The sequence below is a fragment of the Tursiops truncatus genome, chromosome 4 (genome assembly GCF_011762595.2).
Source record: "Tursiops truncatus isolate mTurTru1 chromosome 4, mTurTru1.mat.Y, whole genome shotgun sequence".
Lineage (NCBI taxonomy): Eukaryota > Metazoa > Chordata > Mammalia > Artiodactyla > Delphinidae > Tursiops > Tursiops truncatus.
The window spans coordinates 140,239,311-140,266,463 of record NC_047037.1 but is presented as its reverse complement, the minus strand read 5'-3'; the positions used below and the strand labels follow the sequence as shown (position 1 = coordinate 140,266,463).

The window sequence follows — 27,153 nt, the reverse complement described above, 5'->3', positions numbered from 1 at the left end:
GATCGCACTGTATAGAACTTCTTACTCACTGACAACGACAAATAACATTGGGGAAATCTGAATAAGACCGGTGGATTGTATCAAAGTATCTACTTTTTTCTTTTTTGGCAAAGCTTTGCAAAGTGATAGCACTGGGGAAGCATTTGGCGGAGTGCATTATTTTTTACAACTGCATATGACTCTACAATCATCTAAACACACGCGCACACGCAGGTCAACAGCCGCCCGCGGCGCCCGGGCGCCTTCTCACGCAGAGCACACGGGGAGACGGCGCTGGGTCCTCACCGGTCTTTGGGTCGTTTTGCTGCGACCTGGCCCGGGGGGCGGGGCGCGTTGCGGACGTGACGTCAGTGGGCGGGGCGTGCACCTGGGCACCTGGGCTGCCGCGGCGGCGCGGAGCTGCGGCTAGACGCGCGCCATGGAGGGCGAGAGCCGGAGCCCGTGGGCCCTGGGGCTGCTGCGCACGTTCGACGCGGACGAGTTCGCGGGCTGGGAGAAGGTCGGCTCGGGCGGCTTCGGGCAGGTGTACAAGGTGCGCCACGTCCACTGGAAGACGTGGCTCGCCATCAAGTGCTCGCCGAGCCTGCACGTCGACGACAGGTCAGCGGCCCGGGCGGGGGCGGCGGCGCTGGGGCGGGCGGCGGGGCCCGGCCTCACAGCGGCGCGCGGCGGCGGGCCGGGGCCGGGGCCGGGGTGCTTGGATTCCGGGCGTTCCCGTTCTCTCCACCTGAGTCGCCTCGGGAGCAGCCTCGGAAGGAGAACCAAGCGCCGGGCGAGGCCGTGAGCCCCCGGCGGGGTCTGCGCCTTTTGCTCGGCCGGAGGGACGTTGGGGGTGGTTTGGCGAGCTCCGGGTCTAACTGCTCACGCCGGTGCCCCGGGCTGCGGCTCCTACGGGGAGCCTCGGGAAGCCGCGTTTGCCTAAGACGGTGTTCAGCGCCCGGCATTGTTACCTGGCTTCCGGTGAGCCCCGGATTTTCAGGGTCGCGGGCTCACCTTGCGCCTTGGACCCGCGCCCCTCGGAGGCTCGTCCGTCCCGCCCAGGACCCACCCGGGCGCTGCGGTTTGCGCCCGGCTTAGAAAAAGTGCCGTGTGGGATCTGTGCTTTGTGAGTTAGTTAGATTGCGTTCGACTTACTTAGTAATTTACTTTGGAGCACAAATTGGTGTAAGACGGTAATTATTTCGGTCGGAAGCCCTGGCTTGGCTTGGCCAGGCCTCCTCGGCGCCCGGGCACTTGAGCGTCGGCGTTACCCGGCTTGGGCCTGGCCGTGGGGTCCGGCAGGCGGCCCGGGGTGCCAGGTTCCAACATTCAGCGCTCTCTGGCCGTACCCTCTCGTTTTAGCTGACTTAATTTAGAGGCCGAGCCTCTGCGGAGCGGCCTTGCACTTATGGTTGGACCATGGTGCCCTCCTGGACCCCAGTTTCCCCATCCCCAAACTGGGAGGCCATCTGCCTGTCCCTCGGTAACAGAGGTGCTCAAGTTAAAGAAGACGGTTGGAAAGGACCAGAGCTGCCCCAGTTAAATTCGGTCGGTGGATTGTGGTCTGTGTATATAATTTTAGGGGTGGGGTGGGAGGAGGGTCTTGAGAAGTAGCTCTTTTGGGGTGAGGGGTGTTCACTCTTTACGGTTGCGTTTTAATAATTTATAAGCTTCGGTTGAGCGCGTTTAAATTGCCTATCCTTTGGTGACGTTTGCGTTCTACATGGAAGGTGTGTGCTGTTTTGTGTTCTGTGTGGAGAGCCCCCTGTACAGTCAGCCCCGAACAGACACAGACTCAGAAAAGCAGCTCCTTTGCTGCCTCAGAGACCTGGTTTCTAATCCTCGGCTTCTTGAATGCTGGGGCCTCCAAACTCCAGCTTTTCACCCCCAGAATGGTGGTGCGCGTGTCCCTGGACTGAGGTGCACAGAGGATTGCAGCGTGTGCCCCCTCAGGTCCCGGAGGGGAGGAAGCCCCCGCGCACTTAGTGGCTTTGTGTTTTCCTCCTGGCCTGGGAGGTTATACAGCAGAACTGTTGGTGGCTTTTTGCTCTAAGCCTCGAGCACAGTGTCTCTTGGAAACTTCAGTAGGGTGGTGGCGAGTGTCGCGCAAATATCACTAACGCGCAGGGGAGCTGCTTGTGAGGCTGTGCTTCCCTCGGATCCCAGGAACTTCTCAGGCCGGGAGGGGCGCCCTGGCTATTTTGCTGAAATCCAAACCTCTTTGAACGCCGGTCCCCAGTTAGAGCCTGCAAGGCGCGACTCTTGCCGGCGTGTGGGTATTTTTACGCTCTCGGGGACGGTTCTTTGCCTGCTGGAGTCTCCTGGCCGAGTTTTCTTCATCAGCCGCAGGTTTTAGCGCCAGCGTCTTGTATCGGAGGAGCCTAGTAAACAAGCACGTCCCCAGGCTGACTCAGCAGCCCGCACCCTCAGGGTCTGTTATTTCCAGCGACCGGGCCCTCGTTTCTTGGGTGGCCCAGGTGGAGGTGGGGTTTCTCCACGTGAGGCGGGCCACTTAGGATCTTGCATTGCCTCGTTGCAAAGCTTTTTGTCCTTTACCTGGAAGGCTTTCCTGCCCTGCCCCAAATAGGCAGGTGGTGGCATGTACTGGACAGCTGGGTAGAGGTCAGCATTGCCCAACAGGAAGAGATTCACCTCTTGCACTTTGCCAGGCTGGGCGGGGCCGGCTGGCGTTCTGCGTTAGCGGCAGGAGCTGGGCTCTCTGACTGAGACGGTGGTCACACCCCTGCTCCCTGTAAAGAAGAGTCTTCTAGGTTCGTTACTGACTCTCCCTGGCTTGAGACGCCCATTAGGCGCTTGTGTCGCGCCTGCTGTGGTGCAGAAGCAGCTGCCTGCCCTGCGGCATTGCCTCTAGGCCTGGAAATGGCTGCTGCGCTCCCCATCCTCCCAGGTTTTGGCAGGTGGCCTCGGTGCTCTTTTGATGAGCTGCCTCCCACCTTGACCTTTCTATTTGCAAGATGCTCCCTGGAGTGGGGAATAAGATTCTACTGGGGGTCCTTGGTGCAGCCCTCAGCCCCAAACCCCTGCCAGCTAAAACTTGTCTCACCTGTTTGAAGGGTGGCGCCTCTCACCCCTGCCGTGAGGGCCTGACCTTTTCTTTCCTGGGGCCTCCTGCACTGGTTACATAGGGACCCACCGCCAGTACACGTGTGGGTCCTTTTCATCGCCTGCTTCTCCCTCCGGGCAGGCCCCAGTCTTCATGCCACCCCTTGACCACAGCAGGGCCTGATCCCCAGCGTGCACCCCGGGCCCTCAGAGCAGCAGGCTGCCCCAGGCCACGTGAGCAGGTACTTCTGGGTGGGGAGGGTCAGGGGCTGCCCAGTCCCAGACACCCCTTGGAGTTCCCAGAGAGCAGAGAGACACCTGCCCAGGGGCTTCCAAGGGGCACCCCCGGGGAGTTCCCAAGTGACACCCCATTGATCTGCACTCGCTCTGCTTACGGGCACATCTGGGAGCTTTGGGGGACGTGTAGCCACCCTGGCTGACCCTCATTGGGGATCACGAGGGTTTGGCCGGAGTCTAGCTGGGGGGGTGGGGCGGCATTCCCATTTAGGTGAGAACTAAGCCTTGGAGGCCCGTTCCTCCGGCCCCCAGCCCCTGGCTCAGAGGAAGCCCAGGATAACTGAGCGCCTGCAGCTGCTGGAGCTTGGCCGCGGCTAGTCAGGGCGAGCCCGAGCAAACCCCGGGTGTGTAAGCACAGAGCTGACAATTGGACAAGCCCGGTTCTTGTCAGTTTAAAAATAGCAGTGTGGGAACCCCTCGCAGGCTCCCTGGGGACATAAGTGGATTGGTGCGCAGCGAGAAGGCCTGGCTGGGAGGCATCAGTAACAAATGATTAAACCGTTTTTCCTGCTGCCTTTTCCCACAAGTGGTTCCCAGGTTTCTCCCTCTGAGGAGCACTTTGTTACAGGGTACCCTTCCCTATAGCCCGACCCTTTTCCCCCTTCCCGTAGTTTCCTGCTACTCCTCTTTCAGCAGGCCTGTCCCAGGGCCCGTGTTCTCCCCCTTCCAAGGTCCATGCCTCCGGAAAGCTTCCCTCGCCCGCTGGATGTCTTTGGAATTTGTGGCTGGGCCTGGAGGAGAACCCCATTGCTTCTCCAGAAAGTGTCCTTTAGAAATAATCAGTCTGGTGAGATTCCTCATATCTCTCCCTACCCCGATGCCCTCCCCGGGGTGGGGGAGATACGCTTTGGCCAGCCTCAATTGGGAAGAAACATTGAATGGATGTAAGTGCTGTGGATAAAGTGTCTTTAACAAATTTTACCCCGACTTGGTCCTGTTAATGCCTAGATTTTCCATCTCCGACCAAGAGGGGTGGGGCAGGGGTGCTGTCCCCATTCCTGCTGGGAAACGGAATTAGCAACCCTTCCCCGAATGGGAGAAAGGAGGTGTGATGGGAACGATTACAGAGGAGAAATACGACGCCAGCCCCACTGAATCGTGCCTAATCGTAGACACGGTCTTAGCACGTCACCGTTCTTAGGTTGTATGAATGAAGCTGATGTCCGTGGACTCGGGTGGCCTGAAAGGTCACTCGTGACCGGGTGGCGTGGGCTTTGATGCTGATGGTGTGGCTGTGAAGAGCCTGGGCTCCTGAAGCCCCCCGGCCCCCCTCCTGCACCTGGGCTCTGGGACCGGCTTGAAAATCGCTCAGGTGCTAAAGGGATAATAGTCATCACAGTCAATCCACCTCCAGTTCCCTTGTGCTGTTGTGGGCATAAACCGGGAACACCGCTTCGAGGAAAATATATTAAAAAAAAATAATTGACACGGTGGTGGTTTCATTCTGGGTGAGACGCACCTTCCCGTCTCCTCCAGCAGTGCCCGGAGAGGGCCCAGTCCAGGCTTATGGAATTGCTGATGCTGCCAGCTGCGGAGCTGGGGGGAGTGGGTACTGGAGGGTATCCTAGGGGCAGCTGAAGAAAGGCCCCGAGGATGGGGTGGCTTGGATTTCGGCTCAGTGGTTACTAGGATGTAAACGGGATGAACATTTTTTGTGCCGACCCTTCTGAACGCTACCAAAGAGGGTGGTTAGGGGGCCCGGCCAACCCACTCCCCAGGCCTGAGTGAGGGGCTCCCTGGGGGGGGGGGTCCCCTGGAACCCCCTGCTGGGTGATCCCGGGACCTCCTTCCTCGCCCCAGGGATGCAGCCATGGCGGGGTCCTCGGCTCTTAGGCATTCCTGACTGAGCTGTCACGGAGAGGTGATTTGTCCTGGAAACGAGGCCTTATCTTCCAGGATAGCTGGCCGTCCTCCACGAGCTGTCCTGGGATGCGTGGTCCGCGGGACCGAGCTGCCTGGTGTTGCTTCCGGAAAGGGTGCGGGCTGTCTGAGAACATTCCGGCTGTGGCCAGCTTTCTGGAGCAGACAGCTGCAGTGGCTCGCCCCCCCCCCCTTTTTTTAAACTAAGGTAAATGGGCTCTCAGTGCGGTGGGGAGGGCCCGGGGCGGGGGAGAGAGCCGCAAACCTGCTGACCTGGGTGCACTGGGGTGGGGCTTTCCCGCCAGCTGCTCCCCTGAGTCTAGTGAGCTCAGCCGTCAGAAGTCACCTGGCTCTGACGTATGCAGCCCTTTGGGCGAATGGAGCCTCACTTAACGACACCTTCAGCTTCAGCGGCATCGACATCCTCCTCAGCTGTCGGTCTGGCTGCCTCTCAGGACGTCTGCTGAAAGCGGAAAAAAGCCATCCTTGTGAGTGGCCGGCCTGTAACTCCGGATCCCGTAGTGCCTGGAAGCCTGCGGGCCTGGAGGGATCCTCCCGTGGTCTCCCGGCGGAAGCGGGTCTCTGTCCATCCTGCGGCCGGACCCGGGCCAGGGCCACGTGGGCGCAGTGTGCTGGACTCACGCTGGTGGGGAGCGGCGGCCCAGCGGCCACTTTAACAGAGAATAAAGGCAGTGGGACCAGACAGGTCGCAAAACTGCTTCTTAAAATAGGAAACAGAGCGGCAGCGGTACTGATCCCTGCCATGACAGCTCGGGAGAGAGTGTTAGGAGTGTAGTTGAACTGGTTAGTGTAGGCGACGTGAGGTCTTCCCCGGGGAGGAGAAAGGAGATGGGCCCGAGGGCGCCGTTCTCTCTTCTTAACTGACAACCCTTATTTGAAATGTTGCTTGATGCAGCCCTTTCCTCTTTCAGATGTCCCTCGGGACCGGGCACAGCGCTGGGGTCTGCCTGCATGTCACCCTGGAACCCAGCAAGCACTGTGGCTGCAGCCGGCGCTGGCCGGCCTGGGCCAGGCACCTGAACCCACTCTTCAGCCCGGCCCGGGGACCTCCACGGGGGCTCTTGTGGACATCGTGTTTTCCATTCATTGGATCTTTGACTGGAGTGCTAAGAGGGCACGTCATGCTGAGCTCAGTTTTGTCCTATAGTCATGTCATGATTCACTCCTGATACCTGTCGCACTCTTTCCTGACGCCAGGGGAATTCTTTTGCTCCTTGAGCCTGTTCAGAGCCAAAGTCTTGATCCCCTTGCCCCCTGCCTGCCCCGCTCCTGCTGATTCCATAAATGGGGAGCCACCCAGTGATTCCCAGTAGACGTCTGGGGTCATCCTTGCTACCTCCCTCTTCTCCACATCCAGTCGGTCACCAGGACTTAATGGTTCTCCCTCGAAAATGGGCCCTGCATCCACTAGCTTCCTCTGTCTGCACTCCCGGCAGCCGGGGCCCCGGTGACCACCCTGAGTGCCTCGTGGCCGCTCTGCCCCTGCTGCTTCCAGCCCGGGGCTCTGGTGTAGGAATGGGACTGAGACCTTACGAGCCCTCGCTGCTGCCCTCTGCCCACCTGAGTCAGGGACCCCCTTTATTAAACGTCCCCAGGTCCCTGTACTTCCCCTTCAAAGAACTTGGATTTTCAACTACACTTCTTTTTTTCGGGGTGATTTCCACCTTCTCCCCTAGAAGGTAACTACCCTGAAGGCGCAAGGAAGGGGTCTCTTTCGTCCTCAGTTCTAACATGTAGAGGATGCTCAGTAAATACTTACTAATAAATGAATTTTAATTGGGTGCAGATTAAAATTAAAGTAATTGCTGGGAGTACTTAGGTGGGTGATTCCAGACTGTAGGGGTTTATTTAAAAAAATTTTTTTTTGGCCGCACGGCATGGGCATGAGGGATCCTAGCTCCTCAAGCAGGAATCGAACCGGCACCCCCTGCAGTGGAAGTGCAGAGTCTTAACCACTGGACCGCCAGGGAAATCCCTTTAGTGGTTTATTTTAAATTTGGCTGAAAATGCGTGAGCTGTGTTCCAGTGGTTGTCAGGCTTAACTCTTGGCCTTTGGGGCTGGGTAAGTCTTTGCCTGGGGGACTGTCCTGTGTGCTGCAAGGTGCAGGGTGGCGCTCCTGGCCTCTACCCACTGGATGCCAGCGGCGGTGCCCGATGTCCCCCGGAGGCAAAGTCCCCCCAGGGGAGAACCACTGGTCTGCACCCAGGGATCCTCTCCCTGAGACACCCGCCTTGGCCAGCGCTCACCTTGGGGAGGGCGGAGGGGCGGGAACTCCCCTCCCATATGCAGGGGCCGGACGCGCGGGCAGGGGTGCTGTGGTCCTGTCCAGCTGAGCCCACCGCAGGCAGAGCTGGGTGCTGCAGACCTTGGTAAACAGTGCGGCGTGGTTCCTCCTTGCAGGTGGCTTCCTCCCTGGGAAGTGTTTTCATACCTGTAAAGGAGGCCTGGGAGTGAGCTGCGGTCTCAGAGAGGAGGTCAGATCAGTAAGAAGCAGCCTCATTTCCGTGGTAGTTTCTGACTCTCCAGCAGGCTGGGAAGCAGGCGCAGGCGCAGTGGGGCGGGCAGATGCACCCAAGCTCCGGAAGAGCCCCCGTGGTGGGAGCGGAGCCGTCCTGGGTCCTGGGCCGGGGGGCTTATGTGGGAATCTGCATTCTCGGGCGGGGGGTTGGGGATCCCTGAGGCCGCCCCGGCTGCTTCCTGCCTCAGTTCCCAGCTCCCATAGGCTGTGTGGTTCTAGACTCTTCCTTTAGGAGCTTCCTAGAAAGCGGGTTCCTGGCACCCACCTAGAGCCTGTTCTCCGGGAGCGGAGCCCGGGAGTCTGCGTTTCAGCCGTCTCCCGGGTGCTTTCTACGGTGGCCGTGGTTGAGAACAGGCCAGGCCTTGGCCTTGTGGGATGTGGCCTCTTCTCCTGAATGTACTCTGAGACTTTGACCCATCACGCTGACGCCGACCAAGGCCCTGGATACCAGTCTGTAACGGCTGCACCAGGAAGTGGCCTTAGACCAGGGGTTGGCAGACTTTCCGTGAAGGGCAGAGAGTAGACCTTTGAGGCTCTGCAGGCCACGGGGTCTGCGTCGCAGCTACGCATCTCTGCCGCGAGTGCGGAGACAGCCTCCGCCCCGCTGGACGTGGACGGGTGAGACTGCCATGCAGTCAGTTTCTTTACAGAACAGGGGCTGGCTGTGGACAGCAGCTTGGTAGTCGCCCAAAAGTTAAACACTGAAGTACTACGTGACCAGGCAGCTCTCCGCCTCGGCACGTATCCAAAGGAGTCGAAAGCAGGGACTTGAACACCTGTGTGTGTAAATGTACGGCATTAGTCACAGTAACCGGAAGGTGGAAACGACCCAAGGGTCTTGTCCAGCAGCAGAGGAGCGGTAAACACAATGTGTGTGTTCATACAATGGGATCATGCTCAGCCGTAAGAGGAGTGACGTTTCGGTTTGTGCTACAGCGTGGATGGACCTGGACGACATGTGATGAGTGAAATAAGCCAGTTACTAAAGGACGGTTGCTACACGATTCCACGTATGTGAGATCCCTAGAGCAGGCAGGTTCATAGACGGCAAGGGGAAGAGAGGGTGGGAGCGGGGCCTGGAAGGAGGGGTTCCTGTTGAGTGGGCACAGAGTTCTTGTTGGGACGAAGACGAAGTTTTGGGTGGAGTGCGTGGTGTTGGTTGCACAATGTCGTGAACGGGTATGATGCCCGTGAATTGCACACTTGGGAATGGTTACGGCGATAGATAGTATGTTACGTACATTTTACTACAGTTTAAATAATGGTTTTAAAAAGAAGGTGGCTCTTGGGCAGCAGTCTGCAGACCCTGCTTTAGACCAGGCTCCGTTAATTGCAGCGTGGGGTTAGGGTTTAGGAATGACGGGGCCAGCCAGAGTGATGGGCTTCACAGAGAAGGGGGCTGGGCTCTCTGGATGGATAATTCGTTAAAGCTTTTGGTCAAACCTAAACGTCCCGTCCGTCATCCCAAGGGAAGGGATTGTCACGTCGGCCTCGTCATCTGCAGCTCGGAACCTGCATTGGCTCAGTGCTACCGGAGGGTTTTCAGATAATGATTGCAGGCTCTCTCCTCCCTGCTTACAACAACCCCACGACGCGTAGATGCGTTTGAATAACCACGGACTGAAGACATGGGAAGGCCTAGAATTTAATTATGTGACATTAAAGTGAGCTCTGTGTGTGTGTGTGTGTGCGCGCACGCACACATACGTGCCCTTGTACACGTGTACGTGCATTTTAGTAATTTTCTCAGCCGTGTGGAGCTGCTGATCTCCTGGCCACAGTGCCTGTGCCTGTGGCCAGGTGACCGCTGCGCACACATTCCTCACGTCTTTGAACTTTTCCAGGGAGCGCATGGAACTTTTGGAGGAAGCCAAGAAGATGGAGATGGCCAAGTTCCGTTACATCCTGCCCGTGTACGGCATCTGCCAGGAGCCCGTGGGCCTGGTCATGGAGTACATGGAGACGGGCTCCCTGGAGAAGCTGCTGGCCTCCGAGCCGCTGCCCTGGGACCTGCGCTTCCGCATCGTCCACGAGACGGCCGTGGGCATGAACTTCCTGCACTGCATGGCCCCGCCTCTCCTCCACCTGGACCTCAAGCCCGCCAACATCCTGCTGGACGCCCACTACCACGTCAAGGTAAGGACGTGAGGGGACCGGGTGGCCGGAGCGATGGATGCCCCGGGTGGGGGGCCGCGGGACTGGAACCTCAGGGCCAGCGAGGGGGCCGAAGAGGAGGTGGTTCCCTTGCGGGAAAGAACTCAAAGCAGAGGCCTCTCTCGGCATCAGGATCCCCAGTCTTGCCGTGTGTGGCTGGTAAAAACGCCACAGATGTGTAACTGGAAAATGGACTCTTATGAACAAGGGTCACGCCCCCAAGTCCTGGATCAGGACTCTAGGTTCTGGGCACCCCGGAAAAAGAGGCTGTGGGTTTGTGGATTCCGGTCTTACTGGCCATCTTACACAATCAGATTGAAGCGGACCTCGGCTCGGCCGTCTCCGTGTGGGCTGGGTCAGCCTGTTTCCCCTTGGTGGTTCCCGGGCTCAGGGTGATGGGAGTCTCGGGGTGCTCGGAAATGGGGGCTGCGGAGTGCTGTGGAGAGGGGCCCTGGAGGGACTCATTCTGTTCTCTTCCTTCAAGGCCTGTGAGTTCTGATTTTTTTTTTTTTGCGGTACGCGGGCCTCTCACTGTTGTGGCCTCTCCCGTTGCGGAGCACAGGCTCCGGACGCGCAGGCTCAGCGGCCATGGCTCACGGGCCCAGCCGCTCCGCGGCATGTGGGATCTTCCCGGACCGGGGCACGAACCCGCGTCCCCTGCATCGGCAGGCGGACTCTCTACCACTGCGCCACCAGGGAAGCCCTGATCTTTTTTCTTTGATAAGTTTATAAAGCAGCAAAGCACGAGGGATAATATAACTAAAATCGGGTGCCGTCCCCTTGGAACTGGCCCTTGTTAGTGTGGTAGGTTTGTGTTTCTTTGAAGCTGTCTCTCCCTTGGAAGGCCATCGTGTCACACCGTGGGGGGCACTAGCCGTGGCTTTCCCACTCAGTGACATGGGTTCTAGGCTCGCCCACCTGCTGAGGTCACCCTGTCCCTCAGGAGGGCGGGTCAGGAAGGGCCACACGCCGTGGCCGGGGTCCCGTCCGGCTCCTCGGCGCCGTGGAAGGAGGGCTGGGCCCGGGGTCGCACACAGCCACCCCCCTGCACCCCGACTCTGCAGCAGGCACAGCACTCCGGCTGAGCCGGCCTGTGGCCGGTGGGGGAATCAGTTTCCACGTCGTACACTTAGCGACAAGGTGTCCTTAAGGCGGTGTCCTTCGAGAATAAGATTTTATCCGAAGCTGGAAGTACCCTTCCGCTAAAGTGAAGCGGGGAATTGAGGGAACAAACAACAAGTGGGTGGTTCCCAGCCTTCCTGAGCTCTAGCAGCCCTGCAGTCCTGTTTCCTTCTGGTTGGGGTGCTGGCTTCACACGTGGACTCTGTCCCCGACGAGCATTGCAGAGTTGTGACGACCAGCGTGGGGTCCGTGGGCACCAAGTCAGAGTGAAACCTTTGATCTCAAACTTGAATGAGCACAAGCAAGGGGAGGTGAGGATGGGTCCCCACTGTGCGCAAGGCCCTGTCTCTGGGAGCTGCCCCGTCTGCCAGGGGAGGTTCCGAGGGGACGGTGGCTTCTGCTAAGCCGGGGCTCCGAGGGGTTAAATCGAGGCCGGGGTTGTCCAGCTGCGTGTGGTTGAGCAGAGGTTCGAACCGGGTTCTGCGGCCCTGGAGCCCTTGGTCTCCCACCCGCCCCACTGCCGTACGTGAGATGCTCACAGACATCACGGGTGGCACGCAGTGGCGCACGAGGGCAGACGGGGTAGCGGGCGGTAGGTGTCCAGACAGCCCCTGGGGGTGCAGTGGGAGAGGGGTCACTGGAACTCCAGCTCGGGTGAGGGTGTCACTGGATGGGACTGGTCTTCGGAGAGGACCAGTCAGGAGTGGGGGCACCTGCAGAAGGGCCTTTCGGAGGAGGAAGCAACCCAAGAAAAGTCACGGCAAGTTCTGGGTTTTTAGCGGCAGGAGAAGCAGGAGGCATAGTTGGATTAGGGTACAGGGTGTGGGGAGGCCTTCCACTCGTCTTTAAGGATGCTGAGATGCCACTGTAATAGAACGTGCCTTTCTTAGGGAGACCCCACTGATTGCACCCCATCCCTTTGAGCGGTCTTTTCAGAGTCACGGAGTGCAGTTGGCCCAACGGGGCCTGTGTCTCAGCTCACTCCCTTCCCACCGTCGGGCCGCTCTCCTAACAGCCATGTGGGATGTCTGGGGCAGGAGTCCCGCCCTTTGAGGACCACGGTGACATCCTCCTGGGCAGCACAGCCCTCGCGCGCTCTGTCCCTGGCAGGGGGGGTGGTGGCCCTGTTGCTGGGGGCTCCTCGCTTGGCCTGTGGGCGTGTCGGCGAGGGCTGGTGCTCTGGGTGCTGGGAGTGGCCGGCACATAGTCTCCTCCTGTCCTGTCCACGCCGCGATGCTGACCTGCGTCCAGGGGTGGTCGCCGGTGCTGTGTACACAGTAGGACCGAACGCCCGCCCCGCAGGGCGCTGAGTGCCGCTCGCTGGCGCCCGGGGCTGATGTCCTTGTGGTCGTTTCTGCACTGGCTCCCGGGGCTCCTTGCTTTGAGCGCTTTCTTCCTCCTCCGCTTGTCAACCCCGGGCTTGGCAGGCCTGGCACTCGTGGCAGTTTTAGGAAGTGGGTGAACATTCCTTGAAGGACCAAGGGGCTTGTTAATAAGGACCTGGGGTGGCTGGGAGCAGTCTCCACTGACAGGAAGGGAGGGGACACTGCAGCTCCGAGGAGGTGGCCAGGCCACCAGCCCCTCTTTCCCAAAGGTCGGGAATGCACTTCTGTGACTCCTTTTTTTTTAAAATAAATAAATAAATTTATTGATTGATTGATTTATGGCTGCATTGGGTCTTCGTTGCTGCTGCACACAGGCTTTCTCTAGTTGTGGCGAGTGGGGGCTACTCTGCGTTGCGGTGTGTGGGCTTCTCATTGTGGTGGCTTCTTTTGATGCAGAGCACGGGCTCTAGGCACGTGGGCATCAGTAGTTGTGGCGCGCGGGCTCTAGAGTACAGGCTCAGTGGCTGTGGTGCACGGGCTTAGCTGCTCCTCGGCATGTGGGATCTTCCCGGACCAGGGCTCGAACCCGTGTCCCCTGTGTTGCCAGGCAGATTCCTAACCACTGCGCCACCAGGGAAGCCCTGTGACTCCTTAACCAGGTGGGCAGTCACCCTGCACAGCCCCAAACAAGCAGAAACTATATCCACAGGACGCGTGTTTTTCATCCTCAGGAACAACTCAGCGGGAGCCTCATCTGAGGTTCTAAGTCGGCCGCTCGATTTCTGGGCAGTTTTTAGTTGATGGTTATTTTTAGCAATACAACTTTCATCTGGAATCTTGAAATAAGATCCTAAGTTGTCACTCCATCCCCTTCCCTTGGTCCCTGGAGGCTACATTTTTTGTCCATACGTAGGATGACTGGAACTGAAAATTTCACAGCAACCACCTGTTTTTGGAAAGTGTATTCTAGACACTTTAATATTAAATTAATATGTGAGGTTAGTATTAAGTATGCTAACTATCACCACTAAAATATTAATTCTAGTGACAGTAGTGAACGCGAGTTGACAATGGAATAACTCGACTTAAAATCTCAAGCTATGCTTGGGGCCCACTTTGCCCAGACCAGGCTGTATTCAGAGGGCTGGATACCCAGGGTCCTGTTCTCTGTGGTCCAGAATGGCCTTTCACTCCAAGGTGGCACGGCCCTGACCCGGCCCTTCGTTAGTCTCTGTTAGTCTCATCCAGCTGGGCCCGGCGGGGGAAGGGCCGTGTCCCGGGGGCCCCTGTGAGCACTGGCTCTGGGCAGTACCGAGGCGGACGCTGAGTACGGATTCGTTTGTAAATTATAGGGCGCTTGCTGTCCTCAGGGATTGCCACACTGTCCTGCTGTCTGGGAACCCGGGGACAGACGAGGCAGGCCCTCCCTGGGCGGGACAGGTGAGAAGGAGCAGGTGGAGAGATCCTGTGGGCCGGAGGGTCAGTGGCCATCAGAGAATTCTCATTTCTGGGTTTGCCTTTTGATGCCGGAGGTTTCACGTAGAATTTAGGCTTATTTTCTTTGCGTCAAGTGTGTATCTTGAAGCAGCAGAAATAAGGAGAAAAGGCTGCCAACGTGGGGGTGGGGCACCAGGTGCCAGGATCCCTGCATCCCCGTCTGTCCTCAGTCCTGAATCTGACACGTCCACACTGCTGGGAGTTTGGTACTGAAACTTTCCCGCTCGTCCACCTGCTACCTTGCGTTGCTCTGTCCCCGGTCCCGAGCTGCAGGGTCGGGGTGATGGGTTCGTTCTGGGGAGCTAGCACTTCCCTTTCCCGAGTGGAAAGTTTCTGGGAGGTCAGAGAATGGACCGCTGCTGGGGACCCCGAAATGGCCAGGCCGACCTCACTCGTGTGGACCCACGCCTCCCCACCGGGCAGAGCCTGACTGCAGAAGTGGGGGCCAGGTCCAGTGTCACAGGCTTTCTTCCCATCCCCCACGCCCCCACCGCAGATGTGGTCAGAGACCCCTTGAAGGAGCGAGTCCCCAGTCCTAAACCCGCCCTGCTCAGCGGTGATGACGCCAGGCCCCTGGCTCACCTTGTGGGCAGGTGAGCCCAGAACCAAAGGCCTGACTCGGCCGCATTTCCCATCACCCCAGAGGCGTGTTTGAGGGGAGCCCGGAGTTAACTAGAAGGCTTAGAAAAACCCACGCGCCTCGGAGGAGAATTTACGAAGGGGCCGTTTTCCACGCGGATCCTGAGTCCCTTAATGCCAGAGAGTGTGGCCTAATCCCACACAGCGTTTCACCGCCTCTGAGGGCTCTGATTCACACCCCGGGTTGCAGGGGGGAGGGCGGGCGCCCCGCAGTGACTTCCCCCTTGTGGGTTCCCCTGAGCCTTCAGGACGCCTTGGCCTAAGGAGACGCGGAGGTAGAGGTGTATGAGGCCCGAGCTGCTGGGTCCAGGTGCCCCTTGGGCCGGTGGGCCCTGCGGCGGAGGGGATGTATGTCACACCTGTCGTTTGGGTATTGTGTTTGGAGCCAGCAGGTGTCTGTTCCTGGAACGCTCCAGGTGGAGGACAGAGGGCCGCCGAGGTTGGCAGTTGTGTTTTGCTCGCTTTAAAGGGCTTCTGAAGGCGCGTTTCCCTTTGAAGAAGCAGCTGCTGCTTGCCCGCCGGCCCAGCTGTGCGAGTGCGTAACTGCTTTGCCTCTGAGGGTGCCCCCTCCCTTGCCTTCCTTCTGCCAGTGAATTCCTTCCTTCAAGTGTAATCTTTTCCCCTGTCCATCAAGCTCCTAATGGTTTCAGGCATGGTTCTTCCCAGGCTGGCTGGGCCTTCCCGCCTGCGCCGGGGAGCGCAGGTGATGTGAGAGCCGTGGTGCCGATTCCTGAACGCAGCTGCTCAGCCGGGGGTGGGGGGTGGGGGTACCGCCCCTGCCCCCGACGTTGCCAGGGTCCTGGGGGAGGGCATGCTGATAAAACGTCCCGAAGCAGCAGCCCCGGCTGCCTCACTCAGCAAGCTGCCAGCCAAGCCTGACGAGCTCCTTCCCGCCACTGCATTGCAGATCTCCGACTTCGGGCTAGCCAAGTGCAACGGGCTGTCCCACTCGCAGGACCTCAGCATGGACGGCCTTTTCGGCACCATCGCCTACCTTCCTCCTGAGCGTATCCGGGAGAAGAGCCGGCTCTTCGACACCAAGCACGACGTGTACAGGTGTGTGTCAGGCGCGCAGCCCCAGGCCGCCAGGGGCTCCGCGCCTGGATTCCTCGTGCTCTGCAGGGGGGCTTGGCCAGGGGCTCCTCCGTGCCGCCCGATAAGAGGTTCAGTCCAAAGGAAAGGGCTTTTAGGCAGAGGGTCCGGGCTACCCAAGGACTGGCTTACAAGAGGGAGTTCTCTGCTGTGAGCGCCGCTGGCCCAGGATGGAGAACGTTAGTGGTTGGTGTCAGTTAGAGCCGGTTATGCAACCGGACGGGCAGCTCCCACACCGTGAAAGCTTTGGTGTTTGTAGGATGTAGGGAACATGGGCTCTATTGCTTGTCTGCTGAGAGAACCTGCTACCTCAAGTGGTCTCTGTGTCTGTCTGCGTGTGGATTCCGGCTCCAGAATCCAGTCCCCTGTGGCCCGGAACTCACTTCCTAACGTCACTTACGCGTGACAGGAGCACAGACACCCTAGAGGCTGTTCACAGACTGGCACCGGGGATGTCTGTGCTGGAGAGCAAGTGTGAATCATTTGGCGCCTTCCCTTCCCACATGGCGAAGGTCTTAATCACGCAGACTTCTCGGAGCAGGAAAGCAGGAGGGCGGGTGCCGGCAGGCACGTAAGCCCCTCATTGTGGTTCTTGGCTCACGCGGTGACTGTCACCCTGAGCCCCGCCTTCGGGTCACGGCCACCGCCTGGAGTCCTGGCCGACTGGTTTGACCGTAGCCGCCTGTGCACGTGCTTTGCTGGACTTTGAGCAGGACGTCTGTCGGGCAGTGGTGCACAGGGCGCTGGGCACCCGCCTGTAGGGTTTGGGGAGAATAAGATTCTCTGTTTATTTCGGGGTTGAGAGTTTCAACTTTTGAATTTGTAGATTTCAATTACTTTTCAATGGGGACTTCTTGCCTTTCGGTAAACAGCTGCCCTTAACCCAGTGCAGGCTGGTAGCTCAGTGCTTGGACTTCTGATTCTGTTTTTATTTTTTTTAATTTTACCAGATTGAGCTCTTTCGGGGTATATCCAGAGTAATCATATATATATATAATTAATATATAAATGATATAAAGGTAACACACACACATATATATTACACACAAGTGTATATGATTTCTAACAACCAAAAAGGGCTCTGGGAGGTTCAGCCGGTGCCCCCTCATCTTTTCCACGCCCTCAGATGACGTCAGTGGGCTCGAGACGCCCAGAGCTGTCGTCGGTATTTTGAGGCCCAGTGTTTGCAGGAAGATGGTGTGAGAGAAGCAGACTCCGCCGTTCTCCCCTTGAGCTGGCGGTCCAGGAACAGGGTGGCGGTCCCTTCGGGAACCCCTCCTGCTGTCGGGACTGACAGTTCAGTTGATGGAGTTTTGTCTGTTGTCTGACATTTGAGCTTTCCACATGCCCTGTTCCACAGTAAGAGTATTTGCCCATTTAAAAAACTGCATGAAAGATCCCTTGGTGTCCCCTCTCTGTCTCGGAGTCTCTCGAAGGCGCTGGGTGGACTTCCTCAAGCTCGTCGCTGTGTTTGAGGCTCCGGCACGCAGACACTGACGTGCCTCTTCCCTTCCAGCTTCGCCATCGTGATCTGGGGCGTGCTCACGCAGAAGAAGCCGTTTGCGGGTGAGTGGACATGTCTAGGGGTGATGCAGCTGCCTCTCGCCGAGCAGTGGAGGGCGTGCTCTGTGGTCCTTTCGCTGTGTCGGAAGTGCCTGCGGATCACAGTCGGGGCCGCTCTGGGCCGTGGTGCTGGCGGGCCGTCTGGTGGGGAGCAGGGCTGCCTTGTCCTGCCCAGCAGGTCCGCACAGGGACCCACGGCCCACCTCATCGCAGGCTTTCATATATGCCGACGAGGCGCGCTGCCGTGCAGCTTACGTACGGGGAAAGGCGCCGATCTGATGGGGTCTGTTCAGTGGCTCTTGTTAGGTCCTGGCTCATTGTTGTGTGTGTGATAAAATACACGTAACATAAAATGTATCATTTTAACCATTTAAACTGTACGTTGTGGCACTAAGTGCATTCACAGCGCTGTACAGTCGTCACCACCGTCTGGTTCTAGAACATTCCATCACCCCAAAAGGAAACCCCGGGCTGCTTAGGCAGTCACTCCCTTCCCCGCACCCCAGCCCCTGTTGACCACTAATCTACTTTCTGTCTCTGTAGGTTTGTCCGTTGTAGTGATTTCCAGATACATATTTTTTTAATTTTCTAATTTTTGATCGTAAAACACACATCACTTAAAAATGACCATCTGAACCGTTTTGAAGTGTACAGTTTGGTCACGTGAGGTGTCTTCCCATTGTGGGGCAACCAGCCTCCAGAATCATTGGGTGGGTGCTCCCCGGGTCAGCACACCTGGCCTGAGGGCTGTGGGTTTCCTGCCCCTGCCACGCACCCACCCTGCTGATTTCCGGCCCCGAGGTTTCAGTACCTTGACTCGGTTTATTGGAAAAGTCAAGTACCTGGGCTACGCACTCTTTTCTGGTCTGACCAAAAAGATCTAAGAACGCAGATCAGAGTCAGCACGTGGCCCCCAGGTCTTTTGCAGGGTTTTGTCTGTGCGTCGTTACCCTGTCTCCCTGCCATCTCCTCCTCTGGAGGTCCGTGGTCTGGATTCTTTTCAGCGTGGCCAGGTGGCACTGTCGCTCGGGCCGCCGGGGGCCTGCGCTTTGGGGTAGAAATTCAGGAGAACGTTTTTGTCACTGCAGGGCAGTTTGGACCACTTGGGGCTGGGCGATGTGACTCCGTGACTTTCAGCGTTCTTCCCTTTGGTGGGCGTGGGCCCCTTTGGAACCGATCTCGTTCCATGTTTTTCTCCTTTGAACTTGGTTTTCCTTTGAGGTTCGATGCCCAGAAAGACCTGCTCTGTGATACAAGGCAGTGATTCCATTTGGTAGATCACAGATAGTTTCTAAAACCTGGAAAACAGAGGACAGATGTGCCCTGCAAGGTGAAGGATTAAAGAATGCTCTGTGCTTTGAAAAGGAAATACCGTGTCTCCTGGGCGGTTGGTGGTGACGTGCCCCACACTTTCCCACGGTTGTCACTCCTCCCAAAGATAAGAAATCCTGCCTCAGCCCCACGGAGCTGCCCTGACCTGTGCACCTGCCCTTTGCAGATGAGAAGAACATCCTGCACATCATGGTGAAAGTGGTGAAGGGCCACCGCCCCGAGCTGCCGCCTGTCTGCAGACCCAGACCTCGCGCCTGCGAGAATCTTCTGCGCCTCATGCAGAGGTGCTGGCACGGGGACCCCCGGGAGCGGCCCAGCTTCCAAGGTGAGTGCCCCCAGAGGGTGCCCGGAGTATTGCTGCTCGAGGGTCGCGCCGCTGTCCCAGGGGACGGAGTCGACGGCCGGGACAGGGGAGGCTGTCCGGAGACAGGAGCGCCAGGGCGAGCCCGGCACCCGCAGGCTGTGCCTGCCTGTGGCCCCTGCCTGTGACGGGGGCGAGGAGGCTGGAGCCACGTGGTCTGCTCCAGCTGTCCACCCCCGGCTGTGGCCCGCTGCCCTCAGCAGCCTCCTCTTGGTGTTGCAGGTTCAGATGCAGCAATGCATCTTTTAGGGACGAGGCGACCGCTGGCCTGCGGCTTTCTTTGCATTTCTCATGGCGCCTTGTCCCTGGGGAACGGCTGTGTCCTTTGGTTAGGAGAGTGATCCTGACGCACTTGAAATTGATCACGACGTTTAAAACGTATGGGGAAACCAGCGTGAATGCGGTGGGAGCCTCTCGCCAGGAGCTGGCAGCCGGGCCGTCGGGGTACGCGCTCCGGCGGGTCTGGCTTCTTGGGGAAACGGGGCCTCGGTGGCTCCTGCTTGGAGTCTGGCCAGACCCTGCATGTGGTTGCCGATGGGGACCCCTGCGGGGTTGCCATGAGCTTGGCCGGGGCCAGCAGCCTGGGAGGCCACAGTGCTGACCGGTCAAGAGGCTGGACCCTGCAGGTGCTGCCTCTTCTGTCCCGGCCTGAGGTCACACGTTTAACTAGAGCATTTGTGTGAGTCAGTGTGGAGGCGATATACCCTTTTGTGTTTTGTCCCCCAAAGAAATCACCTCTGAAACCGAGGATCTGTGCGAAAAACCTGACGATGAGGTGAAAGAGACAACTCCAGACCCGGATGTGAGAAACCCACCGGAGGCCGAGGCCGAGGCCGAGGTAATGGGGACCCTCCCGGGGGCCCGGTTTCCCCTAACTTGGCTTCGGGGGTTGAGTCTCTCTTTTCTGCAAATGCCCTGCCAGCCTGGACCACTCGCGCCCTGTTCTGAGGCTTGGGCCGTCCCCCGCCCCTGCCCCTGGCTGCTCGGCCTCGAGCTTGCTGCCTTGGCGAGCTGGCCTTGGAAGCCTGCAGGCCAGGCTGGGGAGGGGGTCTGGGCTCTGGGGGTCTTTTTGCACCTGGAGGCTGGGGATCTGTCCGCTTTCTAACTCTGCCTATGCACGTTTTGCTTTATGAGTGCCACGCAGGGTAGGTGAGATGTGATCAATTCTAACTACGCGAACTAAATAAGTACCTTTCGGGTAGTAAGACTCGTGAAGTGGGGCCTGCTAAACTGACCTTGTTGGGTGGCATCTGGTGTTGTCACCCCAGGCTGTGCTGTAGGGCCGGGAGATAAGTAAGCACTGATGGCGTGTCTGCTGTCTGAGCAGGAAGGGGCGTGTGCGTGAGGGCAGAGGGCAGAGGGGCAGGGAAGGGGACCCGGCCCCCACCACCCCCACAAGGGAAGAAGGGCCCAGCGCGTGGTGTGACTCGGTGCGCCAGGCCACCAGTTCCCGAGGAGAGGGAAGAGTTGGGGACAGGTGGGCGGGAACCGGGAGGAATCACGAGTCACCTGCAGATTCTAACCCCTCGGCACAACCTGCGTCTCTCGCGGCCGGGCAGGAGGGGGCCCTCGGAAGGGCCCGTTAGGATGGGTTGGGGTGGAGTGCCGTGCTGTCCCTGTAGCTCGGCCCCTGCCCCCCACCCTTGTACACACGCGGCCCCCAGCTAGACTCGCACAGCTCCGGGGAGGGTGGCGGGTTGTTAGGACCCCAGCGCATCTCCTTCCTCCGTTTCGTATCAGCGCTGACGTGTCCCGGGTGGACACGGCCAGCACACAGGCTTCACCTCCTGCAGCTTATTCACATCTTGTCCGGATAACTCAGGGCCACGTCACTGCGCAGATGGGGCCCAGCATGGTGACGGGCATTCCGTCCCCGTCGTCGTCTTTTCTTACCATGCCCTCCCGCCGGGTGGACCCAGCGCAGGGTCTCTGGGCCCCCTAGAACCATGGTAATGGGAGTTAAATTCCCTGCATGGCTCACGGGGGACCCACGTGTTCCCCACCTCCTCCGCCCGCCCCGTCAGGTCACGGATGGAGCCTCATCCCCTCCGTGTGCTGTCTCTGCAGGCGCCCGCGGCCACCCCGCTCAAGCGAGCCTCTGCCCCGACCTTTGACAACGACTACAGCCTCTCCGAGCTGCTGTCCCAGCTAGACTCGGGCATCTCCCAGACCCTCGAGGGCCCGGAAGAGCTCGGTCGCAGCTCCTCCGCGTGCAAACTTCCGTCGGCGAGCAGCGGCAAGAGGCTGTCGGGGGTGTCCTCGGTGGATTCTGCCTTCTCCTCCAGAGGGTCGCTGTCCTTGTCCTTCGAGCGGGAGTCTTCAGCGGGCGGTGAGTGGAGGGCCCATCCCTGGGAAATAATGCGCTTAACTGGGGGCCCGGGGGGCCGGGCAGAGAGTGAGCAACTGAACGGGCTTCCTGACCTCACGGTAGCTGTCCTGTGTTTTCTGCAGCCCTTCACTGATTGGGTTTGGGCGTCAGTGCAAATGCAGAGATGCACGTGGGCCGAGCAGGTGTCACTTAGATGTAAGAGGGGTGAGTCACACCCCTGGCTGTGCGGGTGGGTCTCACCCGTGCCAGCCCGGCATGCAGGGGCTGACCTCCGGTTTGCAGGTTGAAGAACTCGAGCTGCATCAGGGAGCCCAGTGGATGTATGGAACCCCTCCCCCTGGAGACCTCTCTCTCGTAATGTCAGCCCTGTACCCCCTTTCCCAGACGGTGAGGGGAAAACACCCGCATTCCTTCTTATTCGTGCGCTCCCATCTACCACAGCCGTGCATGTTGATGGGCAAGCTGGCCTTGGAGGTTGTGACTCCCTGGTCCTGTTTATATACCTTGGGTTTTCTGTCTAGAAGGTGCTTTCCCCTGCCCCTGCCCTGTCCCAGGTGCTGGCCCTCGGGTGGGGGCCTGGTGCCAACTACAGCCCCCTCGTTGCTGCCTGTGAGGATGACGTATGAGGTTTCCTTTCCGTGAGGAAAATATGCCCGCTCACGCTTAGGGCTACAGTGCAGGGGTGGCCAGAGGGGCGCGGGAAGGGTACAGACCCCAGGAGGAAGGGGAACTTGTTTTTCCTGGGGAATCGGGGAGTTCCTCCTGGAATGAGGACTTTTCCTAGATGCCGTGGACCTCCTGGAATTTTTAGAGTGGAATATTTGGGATGAAAAGGGGCACTTAGGGTTGAGGAAACTCCTTACAGAGGCGCAGAGGTGGGGAAGGCCTGGCTGGACTGGAGGTTAGCAGCCAGCAATGAGGCTGAAAAGAAAGAAGCACCCGTCTCCCACGGAGAAAGACGTAGAACTTTCTCTCGGGGCCTGCTACCCTCAAGTGACATCTTCATGCTTGGAGAGGACCAATCACTGGCCCATCTCAGAAGCCAGCGTTAAAACACTAAGTCCCCATTGGGCTGATTCCATTTTCTTAATACACCCCATGCCCCCTCCTCCTACGCAGGGCCCCTTGAAAATGTTTCACGTGAGGGCGTCTCGTTTCATTTAAATCGGAACCTGACAATGTAATAGGATTTTTATGTTAAATGTAACCTTTACATCGTGAATAACAGTCCTTCTAAAATGGGAGACTCGGTCCTTTAAGGAGTCTTCTAGAAAGCGTCCTTCATGATATTGCTGAGACAAGAGGCATCATTTGGAGGTTGGGCTGGGAGCAGGTGGTGGGCCCTGGAGGAGTGGCCTGGGCTAGGAGCTGCCAGCTCTCCGGTGGGTTGGGGGCTGCTGCCTGGTCTGTGTTGCCATTTCTGAGTACCAGCTGGGGCCTGAGTTCTACATCCCTTATCTAATCGCAACCCTACCGGATGGGTAGAATGATTTTTACTTTGTACCTCGACAGAAGAGCACTTTGGAGACATTCGTTGCCCTGCCCGAGGTCTCCCCACTCGATCTTAATTAAACCAGCATGGACAGCACAGCACTTAAGCGATTTCAGATAAAAAGCAGCCTGGAGGCCACGGGGAGTTGGGGGCCATGTAGAAAACACTGGCCGGGCCCGGGGAGGCAGCCCCACGTGACCCCTGCACCTGCTCTCCCCGCAGATCTCGGTGCCACCGACATCCAGAAGAAGAAGCTCGTGGATGCCATCGTGAACGGGGACACCAGCAGGCTGATGAAGATCCTGCAGCCCCAGGACGTCGACCTGGTCCTGGACGGCGGCGCCAGCCTGCTGCACCTGGCCGTGCAGGCTGGGCAGGAAGACTGCGTCAAGTGGCTGCTGCTTAACAACGCCAACCCCAATCTCACCAACAGGAAGGGCTCCACCCCCCTCCACGTGGCCGTGGAGAAGAGGGTGCGGGGCGTCGTGGAGCTCCTGCTGACCCGGAAGATCAGCGTCAATGCCGCGGACGAGGACCAGTGGACGGCCCTGCACTTCGCGGCCCAGAATGGGGACGAGGGCAGCACGCGGCTGCTGCTGGAGAAGAACGCCTCCATGCACGAGGCAGACTGCGAGGGCCGGACGCCCATGCACGTGGCCTGCCAGCACGGCCAGGAGAGCATTGTGCGTATCCTGCTGCGCCACGGCGTGGACGCCGGCCTGCCGGGGAAGGACGCCTGGGTGCCGCTGCACTACGCCGCCTGGCAGGGCCACCTGCCCATCGTCAAGCTGCTGGCCAAGCAGCCGGGGGTGAGCGTGGACGCCCAGACGCTGGATGGGAGGACGCCCCTGCACCTGGCCGCCCAGCGCGGGCACTACCGCGTGGCCCGCGTCCTCATCGACCTGCACTCCGACGTCAACGTCTGCGGCCTGCTGGCGCAGACGCCCCTGCACGTGGCCGCGGAGACGGGGCACACGAGCACCGCCAGGTTGCTCCTGCACCGGGGCGCCCGCAGGGAGGCCGTGACGGCTGAGGGCTGCACCGCACTGCACCTGGCCGCCCGCGGTGGGCACCTGGCGACCGTCAGGCTGCTGGTGGAGGAGCGGGCCGACGTGCTGGCCCGGGGGCCCCGCCGCCAGACGGCGCTGCACCTGGCCGCCGCCGGCGGGCACTCGGAGGTGGTGGCGGAGCTAGTCAGCGCCGACGTGCGTGACCTGTCTGACGAGCAGGGGCTCAGCGCGCTGCACCTGGCCGCCCGGGGCCGGCACGCCAAGACGGTGGAGACGCTGCTCAGACACGGGGCCCACGTCAACCTGCAGAGCCTCAAGTTCCAGGGCGGCCCCGGCCCCTCCGCCGCGCTCCTCCGGCGAAGCAAGACCTAGCCTGCCGCCCCCGGAGACGGGGCCCCCGCGGGGTTCCTGTCCCCGCGCCGTGCTCCGCTCGCCCCGTCTGCGGCCTGCGGGATGCCTTCGAGAGGCGGGTGGCCGCCGACTCGGGATTCGCGCCGGCGTCTGCTTGGGCGTCGCCTGCGCACCCCCCCCCCCCGACGAGGCTGGTCAGAGTGCGCGTGACCACTGCCCACGGGTGCGCCCGGCGTCGGAGGGACGGGGGGTCGGAGGCATTTGGCTGCACTCCCCGCTCCTGCCGTCGGTCCCTCGGTGACAGGGCCGTGAGCCCCCCCACCCCGTCGTGAGCAGAGCCACCTGTGGCTGGGAAGGTGGTGTGCAGGAAGAGCTGCGTCTTTTCTCTCCATTTGCAGCGGCAGGCAAAGAAGCCTGTTCCAGAAGGCTTTCGTGGAATTCTTGTTCTCCGGAAGAATACCTTTCATAGACGAACAGTGTCAGCTGTCGCTTTAGATCCGTGAAAAACTTCCATCTCATTGGATGGTCTGCCTTCTGCGCAACGAGTGTGAACCGGTGGTTGGTTTTTAAAGCAAAAACGGTCATCTCACCGGCCCTTTCATACCCAGATTTGTCCGTCACTCAGTCCTCGTGGGTGGCCACACACGTGTGCCGTGAGTGCTACCTGCCCTAGTTCATGTCTCGTTGCAGAAAATGTCTGAACTTTAGAGTCAAGTGTCTAAAAGTCAAGAAAACTTCACTGACGGCCTCAGTTTCGGACTCAACAGTGTTAGCGAGTTAGATGCACCACCTTCCTCACCGTTTTCAGCCGTCAGCCTTGGCCGGGTAGCGGTTTGTGCCGAGTGAGGCTGTTTTAGGGTCTCCAAGGAGGTTTCTGACCTGCTTTACAAACGGCTACTCTTTGCAGGGGCCTCAGCTTTTGGGGTGTGACCCCCCAAGTCAGCTCCAGGAGACAGCCTCACGGTCTTGGATGTAAAAACCCCGTTCTTTTGTTGTCACCTGTGTCCCACATGCACCCGCCCCCCAATACTATGATTAGAGTCAGTTTGCTGCAGGCCCCGACCCTGTATGCAAACATGCCCTTTGGACTGGTGTGTGAAACAGAGATTGATGTTAACGTACCATGTATGTTAATGTGAATCTGTGGGCAGGATACTTCTTTTCTGTGACAGGAAATATCCGGGCTGCTTAGAACTGGCTATGTTTTAATATGCCTTGTGCTTTGAATGTGTTGTGCTACTGTTGTATGTAGAACACGTGGAAGAAGAAGCTTCCGTTTGATGTCAATAAAGCTAAGTTCTCTTCCGACCTTTTTGAAACCAATGAGCCTACATTTTCATATACATGAGCTCGAGTAATCTGATTTCTGAAAAGCAGATCTGAGGCAGTCACATGTGGGGTGGAGATGCCCTTTGGAAGGGCAATCTGTGTGCCCTGAATTTACCCGTGATCTGGGGGGGATGGAAGAGGTGGAAGGGTGGACCCGGGCTTCCTGCCTCCTTAGCCCGGGACCTTCCTCCTGCCTGTGTGAACCGTTAGGGAAGAAGCTCCCAACACCAGAGTTTTTATTTCTTTGTAAGTTTTTTTTTTTTTTTTTTTGACCATGCCATGTGGCATGCGGGGTCTTAGTTCCCCGACCAGGGATTGAACCCACGCTTCCTGTGGTGGAAGCATGGAATCCTAACCACTGGACCGTCAGGGAATTCCCCTTAACTTTACATTTTGAAAGAGTTTTAAAATATAGAAAAGTTGTAAGAATAGCACATAGAACCCTGGTGTCCCCTTCGTAGATTTTCCCTTTGTTTCCATTTAATTCTTTTGCCTCGTCATTCCCTTTTCTTTCGGATCTACCCACCCATCCATCCCCCAACCCCCTCATCCATTCATCTCTTCGTCCCCCATGCACTTATCCATCCATCCATTCGCCCCATCCATCTCCCCATCCACCTGTCCATCTGTCCATCCATCCATCTCTCTGAGTAGGTTGCAGAAAATATGCCTCATGACCCCTAAGTACTTCAGTGTGTATTTCCTAAAAACAAGGACTGTAGCCACGGTGTATCTATCAAAATCAAGAAATGAACACTGATACGATGCCATCATCTAATCTACAAATCCTTTTCAAGGGTTTACTGACTGTCCCCAGAGTGTCCTTTATAGGAGAACCACGAGCCAGCCACAGTCTCAGGGCTCCGTTCCATCCTGGCCCAGGATCTCGCTGTGTTGCGTTGTTAAGACTCTTCAGGCTTCAGCCCTCGTTTCTCAGTGTCGTCTTTCATGACCTTGCCTTCAGGGAGGTACAGCCGGTAATTTCGTGGACTGCCCTCAGCGTAGGTTTGTCTTAGTTCTCTTCTGGATTTGACCTAGGCTAAGCATTTTTTTTTTTTTAACATCTTTATTGGAGTATAACTGCTTTACAATGGTGGCTAAGCGCTTTTGGCAGAAACACCACAGACGTGACACCGTGTATGAAGTATAGCTTACCTTTTAATTTTTTGATTTGTATCATGTGCTCACAAATTCCTATTTGAACGCTTATTATCCTTTATTTTGATGTTGGAATTATCCCTGATTTGGCCAGTTTGCACTGGCTCTCGCGTCCCTTTGATGCCTCCCCATCAGTTGTTGAGCACTTCCTGCTTTCTGACACAATGAGGTGGTCCAGGCACATGCTGTACTTCCTTCACCCCAGCCTCAGAAGCAGCCATTTCTCCAAGGAAACCAGTTTCCTTCGGTGAAGAATGGTATTTAGAAGCCGAGATCTGGGCGTTAGACGCACTCATTGTTCCTGGAGTGTCACTGCCTCTTGTCCCTCAGGAGACAGATCTGGGAAAAGCGTGTGTGTGTAACTTTCATGTATACACACATACATGTCCCCATGTCTTCTTGAGAACGATGGTTTCACATCGATGCCTTCAATTACAGCCCGACACCCCAGGGTGTATTCCAGCTTCTCCGTACTTGTATCTGTTTCCTCTGACAGTGAGGAGGTTGGTCCCCATCGTCCTCAGTACATTGTGCCCATTCGCCCCGTCCCCATGCGTGTAACGAATCTGCCTGCTGTGCTGGCTGCCCCCTCAGCCTCTGTCCCTTCTCGCCGCCTGAGCCAGCAGGTCCCTCCCTGCCTGTGCCCAGCAGTGCGCCAGC

The 27,153-nt window shown here is 58.3% G+C and overlaps 1 protein-coding gene across 3 annotated transcripts; it reads left to right on the top strand.

The window, feature by feature from the left end:
• The first annotated feature begins 383 nt into the window (after window positions 1–383).
• On the top strand, window positions 384–25,314 carry RIPK4 (receptor interacting serine/threonine kinase 4). 3 transcript variants are annotated; one of them, XM_033856102.2, is made up of 10 exons: window positions 470–600; window positions 5,236–5,407; window positions 6,132–8,749; window positions 9,584–9,875; window positions 15,384–15,532; window positions 17,085–17,134; window positions 18,630–18,788; window positions 19,553–19,662; window positions 20,892–21,153; window positions 22,868–25,314. In XM_033856102.2, exons 4-10 carry the CDS (start codon window positions 9,591–9,593, stop codon window positions 24,025–24,027), a joined length of 2,175 nt encoding a protein of 724 aa, XP_033711993.1. In that variant the 5' UTR covers window positions 470–600; window positions 5,236–5,407; window positions 6,132–8,749; window positions 9,584–9,590; the 3' UTR covers window positions 24,028–25,314. The 3 variants fall into 3 exon arrangements, with proteins under 3 accessions (XP_033711991.1, XP_033711994.1, XP_033711993.1); XM_033856103.2 differs by lacking the exon at window positions 5,236–5,407 and having other exon boundaries at window positions 462–600; XM_033856100.2 differs by lacking the exons at window positions 5,236–5,407; window positions 6,132–8,749 and having other exon boundaries at window positions 384–600.
• Window positions 25,315–27,153: the final 1,839 nt, after the last annotated feature.